At 39.1% G+C, this 23750-nt stretch overlaps 1 protein-coding gene across 3 annotated transcripts in view; it reads left to right on the top strand.

Moving 5' to 3' along the window:
* Positions 1-23750, top strand: part of ABCB1 (ATP binding cassette subfamily B member 1) — a 234397-nt gene that overhangs the window by 115008 nt on the left and 95639 nt on the right. The window contains exons 1-3 of one of the 3 annotated variants that reach the window (XM_043588755.1): positions 5669-5917; positions 6402-6472; positions 11630-11678. In XM_043588755.1, coding sequence (XP_043444690.1) covers positions 6408-6472; positions 11630-11678 — 114 coding nt within the window. In that variant the 5' untranslated portion in view covers positions 5669-5917; positions 6402-6407. Of the gene's footprint in view, positions 1-5668; positions 5918-6401; positions 6473-11629; positions 11679-23750 lie in introns of those variants that run through there. The other 2 variants (XM_043588757.1, XM_043588756.1) reach the window with 2 other exon arrangements.

Genomic DNA, 23750 nt, shown 5'->3' with positions numbered 1-23750 from the left:
TGGGCTGATGGCTCAGAGCCTGGAGCCTGTTTCCGATTCTGTGTCTCCCTCTCTCTCTGCCCCTCCCCTGTTCATGCTCTGTCTCTCTCTGTCCCAAAAATAAATAAAAACTTTGGAAAAAAAAAAAAAGACTGAGTCATTTGCTACATGTTCGCATATTAGCTTTGCTTGAGGTGGGGTAGAAAGTGTGTTTCTGAGGAGGTTAATGTTATTTGGGATGGCAAATAGTTTGAAAGAAAATAAGGCGAGTAGCCTGATAGTTTTTATGGAATCCCTCCTATTGGAAAAACACTACACCAACTGCTATACAAACAAATAAGTAAAATACACAATTGCAGACTATCGGGCCAGCAGAACTTCTACAAGTAAAATAATCTTACAGTCTCCCTGAAGGCAGAATATGATTGAATCATCCATCACTACCATTTAGCACAATATTTGGCATATGGCAGGTATTCAGTAAATGTTTGTGGAATAAATACTGGCTGAAGTGAAATTCAGATCTGTGAAGAAATATTCCATTATTGGAATTAATAATTATTTTCAAAGAATTAGAAAAATTTTAAGCAGCAGACAAAATAAGTACAATGTTCTGTCTTAGAATCAAAATCTTTTATATAATTTTATACTTAATCCACAAGTTCTGAGTCAAGTGGTTCCTTCATTTTTTTCCATTCATTTACTTAACACGTATTTCACAAGCATTTACCACGTGCCAGACACTGTTTCTCAGTGCTTCAAGCAAAATAGCGTGACATTTGAGTAAAGGCTTGAAAAAAATGAGGAAATGAGTCATGCTGTATAGCTATCTTAAGGGAAGAGAGTTTCCGGCAGAGGTAATGGTAAGAGTAAATGTCCCAATGTAGGGGCATGCTTGGTTGTTCAAAGAACAGAGCTGATGAGACTGGAACAGAATGAGGGAAGAGTACTAGGAGATGAAATGAGAAGTGAGAGTGGGCCAGATCATGGAGGGACTTTCAGGCCATTGAAGGATTTTGAATTTTACTCTGAGAGAGGAAATCAGGGGATGGTGACAGAATTTGACTTACTCTTAACAGTGGACTTTGGGGAGGGGAGGGGTGGAGAGAGACCATTAAAGAGGGGTAAAGGTGGAAGTAGAGAGACCAGCTTTGAAGTTATTGCAATATTGCAGTATTCAGTATTCACGGTGATAGATGGGGGGGAGTGGCAAAGAAGGTGTGTTCATTTTCCTTAGTATTTTGGGGCTAGTTTTTTTCTCTATTACTCTACTGAAAGTAAAAGAGAATAAATAAATGAAGCTACAAACAAGAGTGCTGAAGAGCACCAGGAAAGGGCAGAAAGAGATGAAGAAGGGATATTATTACTAATTTATAGCAATTGTTAAGTGTTTGGGGTGTTTCAGGTACTGTACAAATCTTTTTAATACACAAATCACCTAATCTTTCAATGACACTGTAAAGTACCATTATTATCCCCTCTCTACCAAAGACTTAACCGAAAGAGAAGTTAAGTAACCTGTTCAAAGTTATGCAGCAAAAAAAGACCGGAAATGGTACCTACATCTGTTCTTCTGACTCTAAGTCCCAAATTGTTGAGTGGAGTCAGGTACTGAAGTTGTAAATCAACTTAGTTACAGATTTACATGTGGAAAGATTTTCACTTAGAATTATGAAAAAGAGGGGCGCCTCGGTGGCTCAGTCGGTTGAGCTTCCGGCTTCGGCTCAGGTCATGATCCCATGGTTTGTGGGTTCGAGCCCCGCATCAGGCTCTGTGCTGACAGCTTGCTCAGCCTGCAGCCTGCTTCAGATTCTGTGTCTCCTTCTTCTCTCTGCCCCTTCCCTGCTCATGCTGTCTCTCTCTGTCTCTCAAAAATAAATAAATGTTAAAAAACAAAATTAAAAAAAAAAAGAATTAAGAATTAAGAAGATGGTCAGAGAGAAGTCCTTCAAAGTTAGGTGGAAACTCTTAGATATAATTAGTGGTAGGGAACCATTGCATGTTTTCTGAGATGGTATCATAGATGAAAGTGTTTCATGGGGCTCAGAAAGGCAGTGTAGCGGAGTGCACTGTAATAGTGTACTGTAGTGTAGACTAGTGGTTAAGAGTTTAGTGAGGAGAGCAGGACACTCCTCAGGTCCTGGGTCAGCTGCTTACCAATTATGTGACTTTGGGAAAATCATGGAAACCTTGGTTTCTCCCAGTGTAAAATGGGAGCAACAATAATAGTACCCACTTCATAGGATTCTTGTGAGGATTAAAAGATTACTCTCTTTCAAGTGCTCGGGATAGTTCCTGGTACATGGACAGTGCTTAGGAAATGGGAGTTAGCATTATTCCCATATGTATGTGAATGGAGACAAATGTTGAGTGTGGGGGGGGGGGGGGGCAGAGACAAGTTGGTAAAAGGACTGCATGCTGGTGGAGGACAGGAAGGTGTAGAATTATGAGGAGGCACACTTAAAAAAATTTTTTTAATGTTTATTTATTTTTGAGAGACAGAGAGACAGAGCACGAGCAGGGGAGGGGTAGAGAGAGAGGGAGACACAAAATCCAAAGCAGGCTCCAGGCTCTGAACTGTAAGTACAAAGTCCAACATGTGGCTTGAACCCACAAATGGTGAGATCATGACCTGAGCTGAAGTTGGATGCTTAAATGACTGAGCCACCCAGGCGTCCTGGGAAGTACACTTTTAATGTTTATTTATTTTTGAGACAGAGAGAGACAGAGCATGAACGGGGGAGGGTCAGAAAGAGGGAGACACAGAATCTGAAACAGGCTCCAGGCTCTGAGCTGTCAGCACAGAGCCTGACGCGGGGCTCGAACCCACGAACTGTGAGATCATGACCTGAGCTGAAGTCGGCCTCCTAACTGACTGAGCCACCCAGGCGCCCCGGGAAGTATACTTTTAAAAGGAAAAGTAGCAGGGGCGCCTGGGTGGCGCAGTCGGTTAAGCGTCCGACTTCAGCCAGGTCACGATCTCGCGGTCCGGGAGTTCGAGCCCCGCATCGGGCTCTGGGCTGATGGCTCAGAGCCTGGAGCCTGTTTCCGATTCTGTGTCTCCCTCTCTCTCTGCCCCTCCCCCGTTCATGCTCTGTCTCTCTCTGTCCCGAAAATAAATAAACGTTGAAAAAAAAATTAAAAAAAAAAAAAAAATAAAAATAAAAGGAAAAGTAGCAGCTCGTATGAAGGTATGTGAGTGAAGACTTGGGTTTCCCTGGAAATTAATGAAGTTTGAGGAGGAAATGCCAAGTTCAGTTGTTAGATATTACCAGGAGTGGTGAGCAGTAATGCTGACAGGAGTCAAAATCTTTAAAGAAGTCAAGACTGTGGCTTAGAAGTAGCTCGGCCAGTCAATTGTTTTAGGTTTATCATATTTTATGTCCATATTTTCAGGCCAGTGGAGCGAAGAAATTTAGAAAAATGTATAATAGAAAAAGGGAGCTTTATTAAAAACTCTTTGGGCTATTCTAATCCTTAAGCTACCTATGTCCTTGATAAAGGTTTTTACTTGAAGCTCAAGCCTGTAGACACATTATTACTATAATATTATACTTTAAAGAAACATCCTGCATTGTTTTAGGGAGGATTTAAGGTCATTTACACAGATACATAAAATATAACAAGATCATATAAGTTAAAGGTGGGACACAGAAATTAGAACACAGAAAATTAGTGGTATCTAATTTACAGTTTGCAAAGAAACTTGATTGTATGGCTAAGAAAAAAAATCAAGGCATAGAATATTTGGTAAAAGGCAAAAGATTGGTACAATCTAAAGAAAAACTAGAATATGACGTGGAATATTTGGAGTGAAAGATGGAAAGGAAATTAGGGCTTTGAAAAGTATGTTTTTCTTTTTTTTTTTTCAACGTTTATTTTTGGGACAGAGAGAGACAGAGCGTGAACGGGGGAGGGGCAGAGAGAGAGGGAGACACAGAATTGGAAACAGGCTCCAGGCTCTGAGCCATCAGCCCAGAGCCCGACGCGGGGCTCAAACTCACGGACTGCGAGATAGTGACCTAGCTGAAGTCGGACGCTTAACCGACAGCGCCACCCAGGCGCCCCGAAAAGTATGTTTTTCTTAAATAAAGTAGGGAAAATACACTACGCAGTAAAAAAAAAAAAAAAAAAAAAAAAAAAAAAAAAAAAAGGTTTTTCTTCTTTTAAATTTCTGCAGCTAGCCAAGAGGCGCACATGTTGAGTCAGAGAACGAAGACTAAAGGTGACAAAAGCATTCATTTCCCCTAGGTTTATAAGAAGAAAAGCTCTGATGTGAGTTAACATTGCTTTACAAATTTTATTGCAAAGATTGCACTTAATTTTCATCAAAGTGAAGAAAAAAGTAGACAGGAAAATAGTAAATGGTAGCAGTAAATATGGAATTAAATTACAACTAATGTAATATGGTAAATACACAATACTTTTCTTTAATAATCCCAATTAAAGTGTAAGTGTTTAGAAATGCCTTGGGGTGGGGCTCCTGGGTGGCTCACTAGGTTGGGCGTCTGACTTCAGCTGGGGTCATGATCTCACGGTCAGTGGGTTGGAGCCCCACCTGCTCTGTGCTGACAGCTCAGAATCTGGAGCCTGCTTTGGATTCTGGGTCTCCCTCTCTCTGCCCTTTCTCTGCTCATGCTCTTTCTCTCTCTCAAAAATAAGTAAACATTGAAAAAATAAAAAGAAATGCCTCGGGGAAAATGTGGGCCTTGATTGTATGGCTAAAATCTGTAAAGGTTACATGCTTTTAAATATTATTTTTACCCTGAAATATCCGTCTCGATTTACATATTTAAAATCTTCCTATTTCCTTCCATTTATCTTGAAGTAAAAGATGCACAGATATACCTCCGAAACTGTCAAGCATACTAAAGACTCTTGCAGAGGGGCGCCTGGGTGGCGCAGTCGGTTAAGCGTCCGACTTCAGCCAGGTCACGATCTCACGGTCCTGTGAGTTCGAGCCCCGCGTCAGGCTCTGGGCTGATAGCTCGGAGGCTGGAGCCTGTTTCTGATTCTGTGTCTCCCTCTCTCTCTGTCCCTTCCCCGTTCATGCTCTGTCTCTCTCTGTCCCCAAAATAAATTAAAAAAAAAAAAGTTGGAAAAAAAAAAAAAAAAGACTCTTGCAGAAAATTTTCACCTGGCTTTTTTACAGATGCTGCTAGAAAGCAAAGTTTAGCTTGTGTTAGCACACATGTATATATTATATATATATTATATATGTATGTGAATATATAAATATGTAATTATAATTAATAAAGTACATTAAATTAGTTATTAATGGAATTTATAAATATGTACATTTACATAAATACCGATTATGTACGTGTATTATTTCTGTATATTTATATGTACATTATATGTACATGTATATTATATGTACATGCATGTGTACATGTAAATTATATGTATATATATTATATACACAAAATATATACATATATACATATATACAAATATATAATCTGTATATACATACAAAATATACACGTGTGTATGTATATATGTGTATAATTCCACGGATATGGAGCGTGATGTGGACATGTAGAGACATGACTCTATAGAGGTACCCGTCCCCAGTGATTCAGCTGATAAGTGTTTGTCTCCTGACTCTTATGCTGAGGGGCAACAGAAAGGAGGACACACCTCCTGCAAATCCAACCTGTTTCGTAACTCGCGCAATCAGCATTCACGCCCGAGGGCCCGGGAGCGACTTGGCTCGGTGAGGCTGATTGGCTGGGCACGAGGAGCGCCGGGTTGTGGGCTGCACCTCTCACCTCAGTCCCTGGGACGCAGGAAACCGGGTGCATACGAGCGGCGGCTCCTCCCGGCTCTAAGAAGCCGGGGCCGCTGTTCGCATCCGCCGGGTCTTTGCTTTAAAATCTGAATCTCTTCTTTCAAAGGTCAACATCTCGGTCGAAGTTCCGAAAGATAGCCCGAGGTAGGGACGCGCGAAGCTGAGGGCTAGATGGGGACAAGTTCGCAGGGAAGGCTCGGGCTCTCCCAATTTCCTGAGCTTGGTCCCCCGTGGGAGGAAGACTTCGGAGAGGAGAGAGGGGGCCATTCCTCTTAGCAAGTCCGCGGGGGGAGTGGAGGGCAAGCGAGGTGAGCAGTAGAGTCCCCCGCGGAGCTCCTGACGCACCCCAGCCCCCCCACCCCCGTTTTCTGCGCTCGCCACGCGCGCTGGGTTCTGCCGCCCGAGCGCGCGTAGAGGGGGCGCGGTGCGGGAAGCGGGAGTCTGAGCCCGTGGCCGGAGCCGGGAGAAGCATCACCGCGCCCGAGGGCAGACGGGACGGACAGACGCAGCCGCGGAGGCGTCGGGCAAAGGCCGCGATGCGCCCCCGCCCTCCAGCCGCTCTCGCGGAGTGTCCCCTCCGCTTCCTGCGGTTTCCGCATCTGACTCGGGGCCTGTGGTGTCTCCTCAGGTCGCGATGGATCTTGAAGGAGGCAGCAATGGAAGAGCAGAGAAGAAGTTCTGGAAAATGGGCGAAAAAAGGTAGCCAGTTTGTTTCGCTTTCACAGTTTAGACGTCTTGAGATTTGGGAGATTTGTTTCTAGCCTCCGGCTCTGTAATAACTGAAGAGTTGATGGTGGCGATGATATTTTTTAACCTTAAACGCAAGGGGGTTTTCTGCAGAAGTTCGCCGGCTGAGTTGAGGACAACGTTTACATCTTCCCACGGCCTCGATGAGCTTCTCAGTCTTGCGGCTCCACACACGCCAGTGCTTTCGCATCCTTTTCTGTGTTTTAGGAACTCCGCTCCACCCGCCACTACGCACCCGAACATGGTGCTGCGTGTGCTCTGCCTCGTGGTCTAGTCTCGCGCTTCTGGTAAACCGTAAACATCCCGGTCACGTAAACATTTCATGTTTGTGGCATGGCAGACGGGACCAAAGGCCAAAACTGCATTTAGCTGTTGATTTTCTTTTTCTTTTTTCTTTTTTTTTTAAGGCAAGGAATAGCTGACCCTTGTAGAAGAAAATTACGAAAAGACTCGTGCCAATGAAGCTACTTAGCATTGTCTGAAATTATTGGTAATGGAACCCCATAGGGGAATTTTAAGTAAATTTTGCTCACAGTGCGCTGTCTAAGCAGGAAGTTTTTAAACTTTGCTCAGTAGGTTCATTGGTAGTTGTCAATTGTAATAAAAATGGTAAAATAAAATAAATTAGTAGATACAGTAATATTATCAGGCACCAAACTTTTCAGTGTGGAAGAAAAGAAATACAAATATGGACATCAAGTAAGTTTTTAGAAAATGTTAAATTTGAACTGGAAACTTCAATATGAACTCATGAATTTTAAAATAGTTCACTTCCTGTCCACTGAAAGGGACAGTGGGAGTGAGTACCTTCCTGCCAGATCTTGGTTTCTAAATACCATTGCTCACTAAATGGAATCTGTACCCCCATGTGTGGGATGGGGGGAGATGCAGAGTGAGCCTGGAGTAAGTATGTTGTTCAGTGGAATTGTCAAAAAAAGACACAGGAGCTGGCTTCACTGTGCTGGGTTATGAAATACCGTATACAAGAGGAAAATAAAAAGGTGGGAGATGTAGTGAGAATAACGGAATGTTCTTCACAGAATGCCAGCTATCATATTTGGAACCTACATTGTTATAGTTGATTCAGGCAAAGATTGGTAGGGATCGTAAATGACTCAGAGAAAAGTTTTGTCTAAGAATTCTCCCCAATTTTTTGTAATTGGAAAAAAGGAAAGTGGGGGATTTTCAGTGGAGAGGTTTTTTGCAGTTAGCGATCTTAACCATGTAATCAGACCTGGTAGAGTCCCGTATTAGTGACATGACACCACCCAGGAAGTATGTTTGCAGAAACATTTAGACTGAATCCTATCAAGCTTCTAGACTGTTGCTGTCCAACAGAAATGTAATGTGAGCCACATTTGTAATTGTTAATTTTCTAGGAGCAGCATTAAGAACATAAGAAGAAACAAGTGAAATTAATTTTGAAAAGTATATTTTAAAGAACCCAGGCACTTTAAATTTTATGTCTAAGATATTATTTCTATATGTGATCAGAATTATTGATATAGTTTACATTCTCTTTTTCATACTACATATTCAAATCTGTGTATTTTGTGCTTACTGCACATCTCACTTTGGACTCAGTTTGAAACTGACGTATCCAAGATGTGGGACATTCTATATGGCATCTGTTACTACAAAAAGTCAATGTGGGGAGAGGGGGCAGAAGGACTTCTAGACTTAAAAAAAGAGACTAAATAGGAAAAACCACCCAGTGTAATGTGTGAACCTTGATTATATCTGAGTTCAAATAAAAAAAAGGAAAAACCTATAGAAAACATCCTTGGGCAGTTTGTAGATTGGATATTAGATGATAGCCGAATTGCTGTTAATTTTCTGAAAAGTGAAAATGGTGGGAAAATATGTGAAGTGCCATGATGTTTGCAACTTACTTTCAAATGGCTTAGCAAAATATTAACGATGATAATATATACTTATGTAAATAAAGAACATATGGTCAAAATGTTAACAATTGTTGAATCTAGGTGGATCTTGTATGGGTAGTCATTATTAGTATTCTTTTAATTGTTCTATTTGAAAGGTTTCATAATAAAAAATTTCATATACACAAAAGGAAAAAGACTGCATAGAGTGGAAGAAAGATATTTCCGTTTTTGTTTTTAATTTTTGTTTTAGTACATCTCTTAAAGAACTGTGTCCTTAATACACAAACAGGAGTATTGGCATAAGAAGTATTGAGGGTATGTGGAAAGAAATAGTAAAGAAATTTGTTGGAGCCTATACATACCTTCATTTTTATTATTGGTTCTTATCATGGCCTACAGACTTTTTAACCAAAAAAAATTGTTTTTTTTTTTTACTTAAGTAATTCTTATTAAACTATGCCCATCATCATTGATTTTAATCTGTTCTTAATATAACTATATGTTTTCTTCCAGGTTTATTGAGATACAATTGACATACAACACTATATAAGCTTAAGGTATACAGCGTAATGGTGTGACTTACATACACTGTGAAATGATTATCACAGTACATTTAGTTAACATCTGTCATACACGTAAAATAAAAAGAAAAAAACAAAATTTTTTCTGCTTGCGGTGAGAACTCTTAGGACCTACTCTCAACAACTTTCACATATATCATAAGGCATTCATCATGTACTCATGTTAACTGTACTCACATGTTGTACATTACATCCCTGGGACTTCTTTATCTTTGTATCTTTGGATCAACTTCCATCTATTCCCTACCTCCCACCGCCTCTGATAACCACAAAGCTGATCTTTTTTTTCTATGAGTTTTTTTCTTTTAACTCTGTGTTCTAAATTGGAATTATAAAGAAGCACATGGCTTTGCTAGTATATATACTGCTTGGATGATAATGTCATTTGGTATCTGTGTATTTGTAAAGGTTTAATAAGCAACTTGCCTTTTGTAAACACTGCGTTTCAAGCTGATGGGGATAAATGAATAATCTAGTAGGGATGCGAGATCAATGTGGAAGTGCATTTCTATATAAAGTGGTATCTCAGAAGCCTGAGGTTGCACTGAATAGCTTGGTATTTGGGGGATAGACTTCCGCTTAAACTTGGCTTTATTGCAGCTGTGTGACCTTGAGCAAGTTCATGAACTCTCTTCACCTACAGTTTTCTCGGCTCTGACAGAACGACAAAAATGTGCCTGCCTTGAAGAGATTGAGATAAGATTAAATGAGATTGTGTATGGGAAGTGTTTACTTAGCCAGCATCTGGAACATTATCAACTCTTCAGAGTAGCAACAGTTTTAGAGAATGAAAAAATAAATAAAAAGGCTGGAGCTAAAATTCAATTATGTGTGACTATTTTTTTCCTCTCATCCTGGTTCCAGAGATACTGAAACCATGCTTTACTGGGAATAGGGTGGGACCAAATCTGAAGACTTATGTTTGTGTATTTTGTGTGTTTTCATGTCCGTCTAACATCACTTTAAAGCCAAATATGGGGTAAGCTGTGGATTTTTTTTTCCTTAGAAGTCTCTTCAATTCTTTGACCTCACTTAGCATAAAGAACAAAGACAAAGATGAATTTACTTTTGAACTTGAAAATCTGTATAAAAATAATGTGATTTTCTCTCAAATAGTCTTTCATTTGTACATATGAAAATATGTACTGCTTTTGATTGGTTTACTTTCATGCTATAGGTGGCAGTTAAAACAGAGTAGAAAAAGGTTAGTTAATTTGAATTTGGGCTCAAAATAGTAATTAGCCTTCTTATTCCTAAGGACAGCTTTCTGACAGTTGACAGACCCCCCCCCCCTTTTTTTTTTACCATAGCTTTTCCGGATTGAATTTATTGTTGTAATGGTACATTTAAGGCTCCAGATATCCTTTCAGAATTAGATTAGCTCAGAGAGAGTGATTTAATTACCTTTCTTCTTAGGTTTGTTTATGCCCAGCATCTGATTGCCACTACCCTCCATTAGTAGAGGGAATGATTAAGGATAATATCTAGATAGTACATAGATAGGATATCAATTGCTAGAATTACTTAGATGATAATTAAGGGAATTAACTCTGGACAGGATGACTGATTTTCTAGTTACACATCTTCCTTAACTTATATCCCCATAATCCCATCCTAAGTTAAAAATACCATTAAAGTTGAAAATGCCTTTAAGGCATCTAACCTACTGAACATCATAGTTTAGCCTAACCTGCTTTAAACTTGCTTAGAATCTTTACCTTAGCCTATACTTGAGCAAAATTATCTAACACAAAGCCTATTTTATAATAAAGTGTTGAATATCCCATGTAACTTATCGAGTACTGTACTGAAAGACAGAGTGGTTGTATGGTTACAGGACGGTTTTAAGTGTATGGGTTGTTTACCCTTGTGATTGATTGCATGGCTGCCTGGGAGCTGTAGGTCACTGTGGCTGCCCAGCATCACTAGAGAGTACTATATTGCATGTTGCTAGCCCAGGGAAGAGATCCAAATCCAGTGTTGGAAGTGTAGTTTCTAATGAATGCATAACACTTTCTTGCTGTGCTAAAGTTAAACCATTGTAATTCGGGGACTGTCTGTAGAATAAAAACAGGAAGCTTTCTTTTTTCAGCATTATTTTTTCTCGTTGAAAAAGTTATGTGTCTGTGTATTCATCATAGAAAATTAGGAAATATCAAAGGCACAAAGAAGAAAATATTTTGATAGAAATCTCAATACCCAGTGATAACCACATATCTAGATTTCTAAGATACATGTAAACGTTTTTAAAGTTCATAAATGGGATCATACTATTAATGTATATTTTTATGGAATAATATAGACATGTTTTCTTTGTCCTGTTTGCTATTAAATACAGGATCTGTGGGGCACCTGGGTGGCTCAGTTGGCTAAGCATCTGACTTTGGCTCAGGTCATGCTCATGGTTTGTGAGTTCGAGCCCCATGTCGGGTTCTGTGCTGACAGCTCAGAGCCTGGAGACTGCTTTGAATTCTGTCTCCCCCTCTCTCTCTGCCTCTTCCTCGCTCATACTCTGTCTCTCTCTCTCTCTTAAAAATAAAACAAACATTAATTTAAAAAAAATACAGGATCCATGTTAATTCGGTCACTTAAAAATTTACATAATTTTAAGGCCTTTGTGCAATTCTGTTTCTGTTTTTCAGTAAAAAAGAGAAGAAAGAAAAGAAACCAACTGTCAGTACACTTGCAATGGTGAGTTGGAACTTATTTACTGTTCAAAATGCTTTGGAAATTTGACTTTTTCTTACCTAGACTAGAGATATTTCATCTGGTATAATATTTTCTTAGAGAGTATGTTAATGGAGAGGTAAAATGAATAGGTTTAATTTAGCTTGTTTTCAGGGGGAATGCTGATCATAATCTGCCACGTAAATGGATTCTCAGTAGCTACTCTTCTTGGCCTATATTTTGGTATTCTGCCAATTGTTTGGTATTCTGCCAATATTCTGCAAATTGCCAGTGATTTATTCAGGTAAGCACTTATTTATGTAAGCCCAGTGATGATCTCAGCCATCTAGATAGAGCCACACGGAGTGTGGTTCCAATAGGACACAAGGTTCCTTGTCATTAATGACTCATATTCTGGCAGGTTTGAGGTCAAAGTCCCAGGTACGAAAAAATAGAAGTCAGCAATGCATTATTTATTACTATGCTTTGTTTATTACCAGTACATGTCATTATTCCTCTGTGCTCAATAACTTATCTCAAACTTGAAATCCTTTATATAATTCTTCATCTCATTTTGTGGTTGCATGGCGGTTGCTTAGAACCTTTTGTTTAATCAGATTTGGAATAAGACAGGGATATTATAGGTGGGGCTGGTTGATGGTCTTTCTCTACTTGGATTCTGCTTTTTCTCTTTCCTAAGAACCTGGAACACTACTGAACCAATTAAGTCCAGCAGTGAGCACATACTTTATAATTCAGTTAGAACACACGAGACATTTTTGAAATGTCATTGGTGGGGGAGGGATAGGCTATCTTGTAAAATGGATACTAGTAAATTAAATATAATAGTTACAGGCAGGAAAAAATAGTTGCCTCACTTTGACACTGCGGATTCTGTGGTTATCCTACATGATCATCCTCTTGCACTACAGTTGATCTGGCTACAGATCTCTACAGTCTTTGAAATTTTAGAGGAATGAGACTATATGTTCACTCTCAAGAATGATTACTCATTCTCAAGAAGACTATTCATGTGACCAAGGGACAGATTTTGTTTTATATTTCATTCTTATGTATTAAAAGAAGCTTTAATGTTAAAGTAGGGTTTATTCCCAAGATTTAATTTCAATTTTATCATTTTAAGACCAAAGCATTTCTGTCTTTTGTAGTTTAGTTTTTATTATTTGTAGCTTAAATTTTTTAAAGCCTTATTTCAGAAAATTTGACATATCTAATACTTGGAGGTAACAGTATCAATATAATTAATCCACAAAAGAATAAAAATCTAGATTTTTAATGTGAGGGAATAATAACACACATAAAGCACTATATGCCATGTGTTCGATCTAAGTACTCTATATAGAACTCATTTAATCATTGCAACTCCCTTGGAGATAGGTACTATTATTATTCTAATTTGACAGGTGAAGAAACTGAGCCAGACGTATTAGCTTGCCCACTTGATACATAGCGGGACCAGAATTCAAACCTGTGAAGTTCATGTTCTAAGTTTATGTGGCTTTTCCTTGTGTCTTTTTCCTGAAGAGTTGACGTAGAAAACTGAACTTGTATGTAAAACCTATTGACCTGAGGACACATTCAGAAAGTTTAACAGTATAGTGCTGGTATTATCAGCTAAGACAAAAACTCGTGTGTCAGGGCTCCCCAAGAACCTCAGGTTTGATGATTCACTATGAGGTCTCTCAGGACTTAGCATATTGTCATACTCATGATACTCATGGCTAAGATTTATTATGGCAAAATAATACAAAGCAAAATCAACATTGGGAAAAGGAAAGAGGAAGGCAGAGTTCCAGGAGAAACCAGGCACAAGCTCCTGGAGTCCTCTCCCAGTGGAGTCACACTTAACTTCCCCAGCAATGAATGGTGATAAGTGTGAAAGGCCATCAGACAAGCTCATTAGAAACTTAGCACCCAGAGTTTATACTGGGAGCTGATCACATAGGCATAACGTATACCAGAATTCCAGACTCATAGAAGGAAGGCAGGCATTTGACATAAAGCACATTGTTGTACAAATAATTTGGTCACTTTTATCAATTAGGTGATGTCAATCCACCCAAAATCCAATTTCTAGATGCCCACCAAGGGACAACCTTGAACACATGTTTTTCTAAACAGCAAGTCTCAGGCTCGGAATTTTAACTTCTTTCTACTATGAGACTTTTTAGCAGTCTTGAGAAGGTGATGAAAAAGGGGTAAAGAATATTCAAGTGTTCCTACTAGCTTTTATTTAAGTTTTTTTTTTTAACGTTTATTTATTTTTGAGATAGAGAGCATGAGTGGGGGGAGGAACAGAGAGAGAGGAAGACACAGAATCCAAAGCAGGCTCCAGGCTCTGAGCTGTCAGTACCGAGGCCAATGCCGGGCTCGAACTCACGAACCATGAGATCATGACCTTAGCTGAAGTCCAACACTTAACCGACTGGTCCACCCAGGTGCCCCCTAGCTTTTATTTTTTAAATATATATATCAGGCCTTGTTTCAACAGAACAAGAAACACAAAAGTAGAATAAAATCTAAAGCAAACAAAGAAATGAGACAGATGGAAATAAAGGCAGGAAACATACAAGTGGGGTCGTAGGGCCAATACAAAGCACTGCTTAAAGATTACGTACTGTTGTCAGGATTGTGCAGCAGGCTCAACTCTGAGCATTCTACTTAATGGATCATATCGAAGAATTCATTTCTTTCAAAACAGATTATTGCTATTATCTGTCTATTGCTTCCTCTGTGCCAGGGATTTGTTAAGCACTCCACATTTGTTATCTAACTTAATCCCCACAGTGACTCAATGACATAGGAACTTGTATTATTCTTACACTACATGATGAAACAGACTCAGAGATGTTGAGTAATGCATTCAAACTCACAGATTTACGTAGCTAGTAAGGGAGCAGGTCCAAAATTTGCCCCCAGATTTGCTTACTCAAGCTAGAGCTTTTAACAACTTTAATCATTTATGAAAGCTTGTGGCCAGTTAAACTTTTACCTGCCTGGAGTTGAAAAGTTCTATTATCCTCTGACCACCTGGTCACTCCTCAGTCTTTGAAGATTTTACCGCCAGGCTCAGTGTCTCTCTTTCCACTCCCAGAGCTCCTACTATCTCGGGTAACTTTTATGGTGTTCTGGATATCTGCTTCTTGACCTTCACAGGTGCAGTAATCTGTTTCTTTCTCCCTGCCCCCCTCCCCAGCCATCTGTTTGTACACTCACATCCTGAATTTTATTGTTATTTGAAACTGTCGTACCTCCAAAGTGACTGATTGAAGCCACAGCTTAAATTAGTGAGCCATCTCCTTTCTTTCCAATCTGCTCACTGTTCTCTCTGGATATTTGGTCCATTGACCCATCACTTTCCCATCAGCCCTTGCCCAAACAATAATCTTCCTTCCGCTTGTCATTTGTTACACAAAGCCTGAGCAAAATCACTGGTGCCTGAACTCCTTCATTTGATTGTTGCTGTAGCAAACCTCACAACAGGGTATATTCCCAACTGAACTCCTATTTCTCCTCTTCTCTTGACTCTGTCAGTCCTCTACTCTTTTCACGTTTCCCACTTCTCCCTTTCCCCCTTTGGTGGATGGCCTCTACTTTTATTTCGCAAACAGAATGGAAGCCATCTGACAGAAGTTCCTCAGCCTATCTCTCCTAATCTGCAAGCATATCCATCAGATCCCTCTTCCTTCCCTCCTAATATAACAGAGGAAGAATCTGGTTATTAAAACTAATCACTCATTTGTACTTTGGCTCCCAAATCCTCTGCCTTCTCATGGACCTTATATATCACTACTGCTATTATTATTAATACCATCATCATCATCATCATCATCATCATCCTTTCTCTTCTGTGTCTACAGTCTCTGCCTCTTAACTGGGTCTATCCCATTGGCATTTATATGTGAGGTGTCTTTAGTTTCATTAATGCCATCTTTCAAGCCACCTCCCCTCTTGCTTGCTTCACATACAGGAGCTGCCTTTACTTGTTTAAGTTTCACCTTGCAGTCACTTCGTTAGACATTATAACTTGGCTTCTGTCTCTGCCATTCATCAAATTCAGTAGACCTGTCTTGATTCCATCTTGACTTTTAAGTAGTGCTTGACATTATCTACTATTTTCTTTTTTCTCTTTGCTTCTATGATGCCACAGTCTGCTGATTTTTCTCCTAGCTCTTTTTTTTTTCTTGTGTCATCTCTGCCTGTGAAATTAGAATTCATTAATCCCTTGTCCCAGCTCAGTGATGGTGTTGGCATTTTTGTGCTTTCATACAGACATTTCCAAATTGTTTTCATGCAAAACTTCTTTCTCAATTGAGCTCCATTCTGTAAAGTTTTAGTATCTTTATCTATATGCAGTGGTTTCCTTTACTAATTTCTAGTTACTTTTGCTTCTCCATTGAGGACGTTGGTATTTAATTGCTTCTACTTCACTCAGCTATGCTCTCATTATTCTTCTCTTTGGGCAACCTTAATAATGACTCCTAGGCTCAGCATTCTTTGACCTTTCAGCTCCAACAACCTTCACTCCTACTCTACTTCAGTAAATTACACTTGTGAACAAGGACCTGGGGTTTATCATCTGGGTGGACTCCCCATCTAAGAAGCTATAAACTCAAAGGTATCAGTCTTCAACCTCAACTTTTGATTCCTTCTAGCTTAGCCTTTTCTCTTTGTTATCCTTCTTTTTTTGACTTTGTGTACTCATTTCCTGTTGTTATTGTAACAAAATATCATTAATTTAGTAGCTTTTTAAAACAACAAAAATTTATTACCTGACAGTTCTGGGCCTACAAGTCTCACTGAGCTAAAATCAAGGTGTCAGCAGGGCTGGATCTGTTTCCCTCCCCTTATCAGCAAGCTTCAGGAAGCTGCCTGCATTCCTAGGCTAATGGTCTCTTACTGCATCCCTCCAACCTCCTCAGTCATCTGTTTTCCTGCTACTGAGTCTGAGCCACCTGGCTCCCTCTTGTTAAGGACCCGTGTCATTACATTTGGTCTAATTGGATAATGCAGGATAATCACCCCATCTTGAGACCCTTAACATCTGCAAAATCCCTTTCACCATGTGAAGAAACAATTCACAGGTTCCTGAGATTAAGTTAATCTCAGGCATTATTTTATGTTCATGAGGAGAAGGCATTATTCTGCCTTCTATACCTGGTCAAGGGTTTGCTTTCTCAACCACTTTCTATTGCTGGTCCCCTTACTCCATTTCTGCTCTTCTAAAAGCTATTCTACACATAGTAGACACATCCAATCACCTTCGTTCGTGCCTTTCCTTTGCACTTAGCTGGGAAGTTTAGAGTAAAACCCAGACTCCCTTATCCAGCTGTAAAGGCCCTGTGTAATCTGTCCTCTGGCACATCTCTGACTGCACCACAGACTAATCTGTGCTCTGCTCTTGTCACAGTGGTAATTCTATTTGGTCCTTGAGATATACCAACCTTCTCTTCACCACAGGACCTTTGCATTTGCTCTTTCTGTCTAGAATGCTCTGTCTCCAGATCACCATGTGACTAACTGTATCCTTCATGTCATTTGGGTCTCAGCTTACATGTTGCCTTCTCACAGGGACAGTCTTTAACCAGCCAGTCTAAGCCAACTGATCCTGCCTGTCATTGTGGTCTAAGCTCTATGAAGGAAGGCATTTTTCTATGTTTGCTTCCCTAGGTACTCCTAGTGCCTAGAATAGGTAGTTAGATATTGAGTGAATATTGAATACATCTTTTCCTCATTTTACTATTTGCACTAGAATATATATGAGGACAGGTAGCTTGTCTTATTCACTGTTACTTCCAATACCTAGAAACCTGACCCTTATTAGCTGCTTAACAAATATCTTTTGAATGTTGAATGAATGAATAAATGAATGGATTCACTGACTTCTTCTCCAGCCCAGGCACCATGGTAGAGTCGTGTTAACCACCTGGTCTGCTGATTACCTAAACTATTCTTCTTCTTTGTGTATCAGCCTTCCTTCTATGTGGTTCTGGTTCACCATCCCCCCTATTTCTTTCTTTTTTTTTAATTAAAAAATTTTTTTTTGTAATTTACATCCAAATAGTTAGCATATAGTGCAACAATGATTTCAGGAGTAGATTCCTTAGTGCCCCATACTCATTTAGCCCATTACCCCCTCCCACAACCCCTCTAGTAACCCTCTGTTTGTTCTCCATATTTAAGAGTCTCTTATGTTTTGTCCCTCTCCCCGTTTTTATATTATTCTTGCTTCCCTTCCCTTATGTTCATCTGTTATGTGTCTTAAAGTCCTCATATGAGTGGAATCATAGGATATTTGTCTTTCTCTGACTAATTTCACTTAGCGTAATACCCTCCAGTTCCATCCATGTAGTTGCAAATGGCAAGATTTCATTCTTTTTGATTGCTGAGTAATACTCCATTGTGTGTGTGTGTGTGTGTGTATACATATATACATATGTATACACACACACACATATATATGTATATATATATACCACATCTTTATCCATTCATCCATTGATGGACATTTGGGCTCTTTCCATATTTTGGCTATTGTTGAGAGTGCTGCTATAAACAGGGGCGTGCATGTGTCCCTTTGAAACAGCACACCTGTATCCCTTGGATAAATGCCTAGTAGTGCAGTTTCTGGGTCATAGGGTAGTTCTATTTTTAATTTTTTGAGAAATCTCCATACTGTTTTCTAGAGTGGCTGCACCAGCTTGCATTCCTACCAACAATGCAAAAGAGATCCTCTTTCTCCGCATTCTCGCCAACATCTGTTGTTGCTTGAGTTGTTAATTAATGTTAGCCATTCTGACAGGTGTCAGGTGGTATCTCCTTGTGGTTTTGATTTGTATTTCCCTGATGATGAGTGATGTTGAGCATTTTTGCATGTGCCGGTTGGCCATCTGGATGTCTTCTTTAGAGAAGTGTCTAGTCATGTCTTTTGCCTATTTCTTCACTGGATTATTTGTTTTTTGGGTGTTGAGTTTGATAAATTCTTTGTAGATATTGGATACTAACCCTTTATCTGATATGTCATTTGCAAATATCTTCTCCCATTCCATCGGTTGCCTTTTAGTTTTGCTGATTGTTTCCTTTGCTGTGCAGAAGCTTTTTATTTTGAGGAGGTCCCAATAGTTCATTTTTGCTTTTGTTTCCCTTGCCTCCGGAGACGTGTTGAGTAAGAAGTTGCTGTGGCAAAGATCAAAGAGGTTTTTGCCTGCTTTCTCCTCAAGGATTTTGATGGCTTCCTGTCCCCCTCTTTCTTATCAATGTCTAGCCAAATGTTTTCCATTTCCTTGTGTTTAAAGGGTTCCAATTATAATTAGTTTATACCTCTGTGTTACATTTCTCCTGATACGTTACTTTTTTTTGTCCCCTTCACTGTAAGCTACTGAAGTCTTTTTAATTTTTACATTTCCTAAACCAATAACAGTACCTGAATATATTACATATTACCATAGTGTATTCTTAATAAAAATTTATTTAGTTAAATCTCATTTTCATCTTCATAACAGATATGTGAGTTTTTCTGCATATATGATATTCTCCTCATTTTATAAATATAGAAACCAAGGCATTATGAAGAGATTATTTTCCCCAAACTCTCCTTCCTAGTAAGTGACAGAGCTAAGACATTTCACTGAGGGTTTTGTCCTGCTTAACCTTATTGTACTTACCACTTTCCTCAAATCTTACCACCTTTTCTTGAGACATCTTGACTCATGTCCCAAGTAAACAGGAGGTTCTAAACTCTGTCAACTTTGTCCTTATCCTTGGAAACTTGTTTGTATCTGTGCTTACTCTTAGCTCATTTCTTCTAGTTTGAGTTGAAGAGGTATATCTTTGCCTATTTGAGAACCATTCTCCCTTTACCAAGTTTTATTGTGAAAACTTTCAAACACATGGAAAGGTAGAACAGTAAAATTCAGGCCCATATAGCCGTTGTCTGTATCTAACAACTGTTAAAATTTTACCACACATTTCACCTGAAGTTATAGATTTTGTGATATTTCATATGTAATTGTTTACATATATCAAAAATGTTCCTACACAAAATTTTTCTATAAAACATAATGATCGTATTTAACAAATGAATCATAATTCCTTAATGTAATGTTTAGTTCATATTCAAATATTTCCAATTATCTCCAAAAAAATGTCTTTTACAGTTGATTTGTTCAAAATAGGATCTAGTCAGTGATGACATTTAGATATTGTGTCTTCTGAGTCTAGAAGTTTTCTCTTCTTTTAAAACTATATTGACATGCTTTAAAGACTATACTAGTTGTCCTGTAGAATACCTCACCTTCTAGAGGTGAGGTATTGCTTCCTGATGGCATCATTTAACTTGTTCTTCCTTGGCTTACATTTTGAATGTGCTGAAAGTTAGGTCTAAATACATTCACATTAAATGTTTGTGGTAAGAAGATTGTGTAGGGGATGCTGTGTACTTTTTGTCTTACCACATCTGGAAACCTCAAATGTCAGAGTGTTTTTTCCTTTTCTACAATGCTAGGTTTGATCACTTGGTTAAGGTGATGACAGAGTGGATTCTTCCACTGTAGATGGATCTCTGCCCCCTCCCAACTATGAGTTGTCTTGGGACATCATGGGAAATCTTGTTTCACCCATTAGTTATAGCATCCACCCATGATCCCTCTCCTCAGGTTCCAAAGAAACATTTGTTTGCTTTGTTCTTTAGGATTTTGCCCCATCTCAGTTTCCTTCTGTATTTTCACCAGTCATCTCCTTGACTGATTTACTTATAAACATGTGTAAGACTTCGCAAAATAGTTGGCCAGAGGGAATGTGACATTCCCCTCTGGTGTCCATTCTCTTGCTTTTCCTTTTGCCCCAAGATCATCAAAAGGACAGTCAACATGCTGTCTCTATTTATTTTCAAATTTTTCTTACTATCAGTCACTCTTTTTCTCTTCCTGGATGATCTTACCCACTCCCATGGCTTCTGCTACATACGCTACTATCACAAAACTGCGTTGCAAACTGAATTCTCTCCATGTGCTTCTTGGATAGCTCTTTCAGGATGAGCAGTCAGCACAAAATGAGATTTCTCTGTGCTCCTTCCCTCCAAACCCTTGCCTCTTCTGGTTATCTCAGTAGAAGGCAATCAGCTTTTTATTGCTCCTTCTACACCTCACACCCCAATCTCCTCTGAGTATACTGCTATGCCTACTTTCTGGCTGGAATACCTTTCTTCTTGCTTCTAAACACATGCTAAACTTTCAAAGCTGGGAGGAAGTATAACCTCTTCTGTGAGGCTTTTCCACAAAGGATGCAATGACCATTTGCTCAGTGTTGTGTCTGCTTGACTGTGTATGCTGTGCTGTCACAGCTTGCAGAGTGTAGATTGCACATACTCTTTTGCTTTGCCTTACTCCTTCTCTTTAAGCACTCTGAAGACAGGACTTACTCCTTTAGTATTTATCTGGATTTTATTAGTCATTGGGTACGCATTGAGTAAATATTTATATTTATTCTTGTTTTTATTATGGCCAGTCATTAGTTTTGGAGGTAAAATATCATAATGGGAATGGTGATGAGAGCGTCCGTTATCTTTGCTTCCTCTACTGAGGAATTTGATATTTTGCCCACTTTTATAGAGTCTCTAAGGGAAGGTAAATGGCTTCTACCCTCTCTTCCTCCTTGTGTGTGTGTGTTTGTTGTTATTTTGTTTTGTGTTTTTACACATGGCATTTTATTTTCTGGCAAAGGTGACATTTTAAATGAAGAGGGAGAAAACATGGGTCCACTGACAAATTGTTAGCAAAGAAAAGTTAGATTCCTGCCACATCCTCTCCTTTTTGGTGCCTCAAAGATTTAAATCCAAAGATTTAGCATGTATCATGGAGTTGAACATAAACCATAAAATTTCAAAAAGAGAACATGAGTGCAGGTTGGAAAAGGTCTTCCTAAGAAGGGTATAAAATCTAGAGGCCATAAACAGTTGGTAAATGTATTTTTTATTTATTTTTCCCATTTCACCATTTTAGAGTAACAAAAAAGGTCATTTCTACTAGTACAATTTCAAGCCCCTCTCTACAATTGCAAGAGGACCCATCTTTTCCCAGAGTTCTTCTCCTGCGATTCCCAAGGACCTCCAGTATTGTTTACTTAATTTTTTTAGTATAATGTATTGTCACATTAGCTAATATATAGCATATACAGTGTGCTCTTGGCTTCAAGGGTAGATTCCCATGATTCATCACTTACATACAACACCCAGTGCTCATCTCAACAAGTGCCCTCTTCAGTGCCCATCAGCCATTTTCCCCTCTCCCACACCCCTCATCAACTCTCAGTTCTCTTTATTTAAGAGCTTCCCTCTCTGTTTGAAACTTTTTTTCCCCTTCCCTTCCTCCATGGTCTTCTGTTAAGTTTCTCAAATTCCACATATGAGTGAAAACATATGATATTTGTTTTTCTCTGACTTACTTCCTTTAACATAATACCCTCCAGTTCTATCCACATTGTTGCAAATGGCAGGATTTCATTCTTTCTCATCGCCAAGTAGTATTCCGTTGTATATATAAACTACATCTTTATCTATTCATGAGTTGATGGACATTGGACTCTTTCCATAATTTGGCTATTGTTGAAAGCAGTGCTGTAAACATTGGGGTACGTGGGCCCCTATGAATCGGCACTCCTATACCCTTTGGATAAATTCCTAGTAGTGCTATTGCTGGGTCATATGGTAATTCTACTTTTAATTTTTTGAAGAACCTCCACACTGTTTTCAAGAACAGCTGCACCTGTTTGCATTCCCTGTATTTTTTTTTTGGAGAACTGGGGGGAGGGGCAGAGGGAGAGAGAATCTTGAGCAGACTCCATGCTCAGCACAGAACCCGATGTGAGGCTCGATCCCACAATCCTGCAGTCATGACCTGAGCTGAGAGCAAGAGTCAGATGCTTAACCAACTGAACTACCTAGGAACCCCAGGTGTTTTTTTAAGGAGATGGATGAATGCTTAGTTAAGACAAAATAAGTAATGACAAAATTTAGCCTGTGTTTCAATGAAATAGGAAAAAATATGCCCCCCAAAAATATTCTCGCTGTTTAAATTTGTAAAGAGGATAATGTTTTTAGATTATGGAATGTTATAGATTATGGATATGTCATTACTTCAAACTTAAGCTTACTTGATTACACTTTTAACAGCTAGAAAAATATTAAATGCAAATACCTAAGTATATATTAGACATTCTTCTTACACCAAACTTGAATTTTTGCCGATTTTATAACTCAGCTTCACTAATTCTTCCCTGCTTTATGGACTGCCAGTCACTACTCCCAAGAACTGTTTTGCTCTTTATTTCTCCACTTGTCAATTTAGTTCTTATTTGTATTTGTTACCACTTGAAGTTCCTTTATAGCTAACTTTAGGATTGGCTTCTGTCTCTTTGTAAAGTATATGTAAATTCTAAAACCTTACTTCTGCTGCTGTGTCTTTTATGTTGCCTGATATTGATCTTTGTTTTGGTTTATGTTCCCTTCCTAGACCTCTGACTTTTTACCCAGTTTCCTCTCTAGGTTACAAACCTGCTGACTGTCATGAATCCACAGGACAACCGCCTGTTTATTCAAAACCCCCACAGATGGCTTCATCCTGTCTGTGTTTTTGTTTCTGTTTTCTTTCATTTGGTTTTCTTTCAGTCCTAACCTAGTTCCTTAAATGTATAGAAGTATTGATTGCTTTTCAAATGGACTGTCCTAGAGCCCCAAGCCAGGTCCCATTACTATTTCTTCTTGTCATCACTTTTTGGATACAGAGAAGTCTGTCTTTTTTTTTTCTAATGTTGATTTATTTTAGAGGGAGACAGAGCACAAGCAGGGGAGGGGCAGAGAGAGAGAGGGAGACACAGAATTGAAGCAGGCTCCAGGCTCTGAGCTGTCAGCCCAGAGCCTGTTGGGCTTGAACCCACAAACCATGACATCATGACCTGAGCCTAAGTTGGCTGTTCAACTGACTGACCCACCCAGGCGCCCTGAGAAGTCTTTCTTTATTTTCAACTTGCCTATAATTAAAGAGACTATGCAGACCTGCACTAGTCAGTCATCATGGCCTT

Source organism: Prionailurus bengalensis, chromosome A2, assembly GCF_016509475.1.
Source record: "Prionailurus bengalensis isolate Pbe53 chromosome A2, Fcat_Pben_1.1_paternal_pri, whole genome shotgun sequence".
NCBI classification, from domain to species: domain Eukaryota; kingdom Metazoa; phylum Chordata; class Mammalia; order Carnivora; family Felidae; genus Prionailurus; species Prionailurus bengalensis.
This window is presented reverse-complemented; position numbering and strand designations above follow the sequence as displayed.